The 4,568-nt window shown below is 45.5% G+C and overlaps 1 protein-coding gene across 1 annotated transcript in view; it reads left to right on the plus strand.

Moving 5' to 3' along the window:
* Positions 1-669: 669 nt before the first annotated feature.
* Positions 670-4,568, plus strand: part of LOC106813245 (probable nuclear hormone receptor HR3) — a gene marked incomplete in the record, with an annotated part of 9,497 nt that continues 5,598 nt past the window's right edge. Inside the window, 4 exon segments of the mRNA XM_014817335.1 lie at positions 670-759; positions 2,551-2,692; positions 3,195-3,366; positions 4,343-4,453. Coding sequence (XP_014672821.1) covers positions 2,680-2,692; positions 3,195-3,366; positions 4,343-4,453 — 296 coding nt within the window.

Consider the following 4,568-nt stretch of genomic DNA (forward strand, 5'->3'; position numbering starts at 1 on the left):
CCATGTAACACATCATATAATCAGGTGTAAATAAAAACATGTTTTTTATTCACTACTGTTATATGCATATAATTGTTGCGATGTAACAAATATAATGTTTTTGCAGTATAGCCTGACGACATATGCTGTTACCATGTCACAAATCTTATAACGTTGCTGCAATATCACCTAGCGACATATAAGCTGTTACCGTGCAATACGTCATACAAAGTTATTGCATTGAAATCTGCTACTATGTAATACACATACCGTTGTTACTATTCAAAACATACACCGTTCGTACTATTTAACACATTATATACCGTTGCTACAATTCAAAACATTATATAACGTTGAAACAATTTAGACATTATATACCGTTGTTACTATTCAACACATTATAATATAACGTTGTTGCAACTTAACCTAGCGTCTTATAAGCTGTTGCCGTGTAACAGGGCATATGTCACGTTGTGTCTGTAATACCAATGTTACTACATAACACGACATATACGCGGTTGCCATGTAACACTGTTGTTGCTATGTACGGCCTCATGCATGGTCGCCACTTAATGGGAGTGTACCTGCTTATTAAGTAATGACTGATTGCATTCTAGGTGCTTGCCTCCTTCGATCATTGCTTGTAGACTTTCGCAAATCATTCATGGTTGTTTTCTTTCTGTCTCTCTTACAGCTCAGATAGAGATAATTCCATGCAAGATATGCAGTGACAAATCATCAGGTGTCCACTACGGAGTGATAACTTGTGAAGGCTGCAAGGTATGGCTATCTCACCTAGCAAACCATGAATGTATTCCTCTGTAGTAATCAGCTGCGTAGTCATATCCCATCTACTAGCCGAACGTTAATTTATCCCCTAGCTGTATATATATAGTAGCTGGCTGTATCTATATTCCATATCTCTCTATATTATTATTAGCAATTAATGTGTTATTAGCTCTCGATGAAATCTATCCACAGTAGCTATAGATATAGGCCTATTTTTTTTTATTAATTTAAAGACGGTACATTGGTAACAGATATGTCAACATGAGCTTACAAGCTCCTCACCATCACTAAAAGCCTATATGTGAAGAGATAATAATTCATTATTATTAGCAATTATGTATCATTAGCTCTTGATGTAATATATCCACATGCAGTAGTTATTTATATATAGTAAATTGTATCGCTAGAGAATGCATTCTACCGCTGTGCAGTGCATGCACTTGGTTGAGTTGTTGCTCAGTTTCTATTGTTCTGGCAAGCGGATGCTGCATGTCATTCTTACGGCGCATGGCATTTATTATAGGAAACCGCACAGCGTATAGTGACGTATAGCGTGGTGGAGGTGCGACGGTGTTACGTCACCGTGACGTGACGTATCCCCCCCCCATGTCGCCTAAACGCGCACCAGCATTGTCAATAACATCCCCGTATCGTCGCGCGGGCCCCCGAACAAATAAATTAATACTTTGATTAGTGGTTATACATGTTTATTATTATTCCACTTGAATACACATTCCTCGCATAATCGGGCAGCGATCAAGTTTCTTTCCTCCCTTTTGCGGATCGAGTTGCGTCATTGCCGAATAATGACAAACGCAGAGTCCGTTAATTTGCACCAAAGTGCTTCCGATTCCGGTATTTAGGATTGTTTCACAATAAATTACGAACAGGCGTGATGTGTGGTAATTTCAGTTGGTTTATGTTAGTCTTGGGCCACCCTTATACCCTCTCGCCTCGTGGCATTGCACTCTTATATCGCTGTATCGCGTGGATGCTGTTGTCCCACATGAGACGTAATCGCTCGTTTTTTATTGGCGTTTATTACGCTGAAGACTTGCAAACTTGTCTTCAAGATGGCTGCAAGGCAGCAGTAGGATAATTTACATTTATTTCCGCCCTCGATGACGGCATCTGGTTACGATAACGACTGCGAAGGAAACGTGATCATTGCTTCCGGTGTTAATCTCATCAACAGGTTACGTTTCGCATGGCGCACGTGAATTAAACGCACGCGCGAGAGTGTTTACCAACGATTTTTTTTTACGAGAATCGTTTTTCGATCGAAACAGGAAGTAATTTGCCAGGTCAACATCGGCCGTTAGTGAACTAGTTTGTTATACCGTGCCGCCACCTAGCGGAGCTTAAACTTGTGACTGGACCGTTTTATTTAAAACAAAAATTGGAAGTGCAGCTGTTGTTCGTGCTGCTGCAAAAAAGCCTAAAATATATATGCATAACATATAAAATATAATATATTATATGTGGTGTATTTATAGTATGTATATTACAATTATTGTAATGAAATCATCCGTACATGCATTAGAATCAACAGCTCCTGTGTGACAAATGTTCCGTGCACATCACTGCTATTCATGTTGGCTTTCTGTCTGACATTAGTTGTACAAAATGTCGAAGACGTTCAGCAACTGCATCAGTGCGGTCGCATACTAAATTTTTATTTTATTTATTTATTAATTTAAAGATGGTAGATTGGTAACAGATATGTCAATGCGAGCTCCTCACCACTGTCAGTAATAAATTGTCACGTTCGTTCTGCTTCAGGGTTTTTTCAGACGCAGTCAGAGCAGTGTTGTGAACTATCAATGTCCCCGACAGAAGAACTGTATTGTAGATAGAGTGAATCGGAACAGATGTCAGTATTGTAGACTACAGAAATGTTTGGCGCTCGGAATGTCGCGAGACGGTAAGTGCTGAGATGGTCTCCAGTGCATGTATCTACATGTAAACGGACCTAGAATGTTAATGCTGAATGTTCTCAGGGCTACCATAGTTGTTGCCATTGTTGTTTTGGCTTCTGTCCATGTTGTCATAATGCTACTGTCACTGATGTCAATGCTATTGTCATTGCTGACGTTATTATTTTCTTGTTGTCTTGGTAATCGCCACTGCTGTCACTATGGCTGTGATCGGCTGCATTGCCCCTCATCACCGCGGTTACCATCCACAACATTTCTTGCATCACCGCGGTTACCGTCGTCGACGTCTTTTATCACCGCGGTTACCATCGTTGACGTCTTGCATCGCCGCGGTTACCGTCGTCGACGTCTCGCGTCGCCGCGGTTACCGTCGTCAACGTCTCGCTTCGCCGCGGTTACCGTCGTCGACGTCTCGCGTCTCCGCGGTTACCATCATCGACATCTCGCGTCGCCGTTGTTAGCGTCGCTCACATCGCCGTGTCGTTTCAGCTGTGAAGTTTGGCCGCATGTCGAAGAAGCAGCGGGAGCGGGTGGAGGACGAGGTGCGGTGGCACAAGGAGCACCGCGCGCTCATGAACCAGTACGAGCAAATGTCGCAGTCACACGTAGCGCAGCCTTCCAGCTCACAGGACCTTGATCCGAACAGTAATAAATTTCTATTGTAAGTGTCGTGCGCGCGCAGGGCGTGCGCGAGGGTGGGGAGGTGTGGGGGAGGGAGGAGGTGTCAGGGGGATAGGACGGGAGTGTTGGGGGAGGGAGGGAGGTGTCAGGGGAAGGAGGGAGGTGTCAGGGGAAGGAGGGAGGTTGGGGGAGGGAGGAGGTGTCATGGGAAGAAGGAGTGCAGGGGGAGAAGAGGGAGGGTCAGGGGAGGGAGGGAGGTGTATGGGGGCGGAGGTGTTAGGCGGAGGAGGAGGTGTATTTGGGGAAAAAAGGGACGGTCTGTTGGGGAGGGAGGGAGGTGTTGGGGGAGGGTGGGGAGGTGTGGGGGAGGCGAGGGAAGTTGGGGGAGGGAGGGAGGGAAGTGTTGGGGGAGGTGTGGCGGGAGGAGGGAGGGAAGTGTTGGGCGGAGGGGAGGCGAGGTGTTGGTGGAGGGGCCGGAAGGAGATGTGGAGAGGGAAGGGATGTGTCGGGGGAGGGTGAGAAGTGTGTGGGGGAGGGAGTGAAGTGTTGGTGGGAAGGTGGGGAGTGTGAGGAAGTGGCGAGGGAGGAGGGGGCAGCAGTGTGAGATGACAAAGTCAGTTAACAGGTTAAGTTCAAGGTCAAGGTCATGGTCATTTGTAAGAGCTCAATGTCGTTTGTTAGAGCAATGTCAGTAGATGGGTCAACTATCTACCATTGGAAAAGTCTATTGTAAGTTGTCACGGTCTCGGCGGTAGACAACAAATGTAGTTGACACATAAAGCAAATAGTGGTGTCAGTCGGAATAGCGATATAAAATATCAGATGTTTCCGCCTAGCATTCAGCGCATCCCGTTGCTTGAAAAATCACGGAGTAATTTATTTATTAAAGTTTAAGGTAGTTAGATATTAAGTAAGGTAAGTAAGTAAGTTTGCGCCAAAGGGAAATTGGCGGCGAACGTCCCCCGTCGAGAATGCTTCTGGCTCGACATCGCTGTGACCGTTCGCTTGTTTTACAGAGGGGCTACCATCCGCAGACGTCGCCACCTGAACGGGTACCAGTATCCCAGCACACAGGACCTTAATTACAGCATCAAGCCGGAGCCGTCGTACATGCCGACGACGACGACAGACGCGTCGGCTATGATATGCGTAAAAAATGAAGGTGCATAGCGCGCAGCCGGACAACGGTAATAACAGATACTGAGAAATATTGTGAGGTGAAGAGCGTAGATCGAACATACT

This window comes from Priapulus caudatus, unplaced genomic scaffold (genome assembly GCF_000485595.1).
Source record: "Priapulus caudatus unplaced genomic scaffold, Priapulus_caudatus-5.0.1 Scaffold744, whole genome shotgun sequence".
Classification (NCBI taxonomy): domain Eukaryota; kingdom Metazoa; phylum Priapulida; class Priapulimorpha; order Priapulimorphida; family Priapulidae; genus Priapulus; species Priapulus caudatus.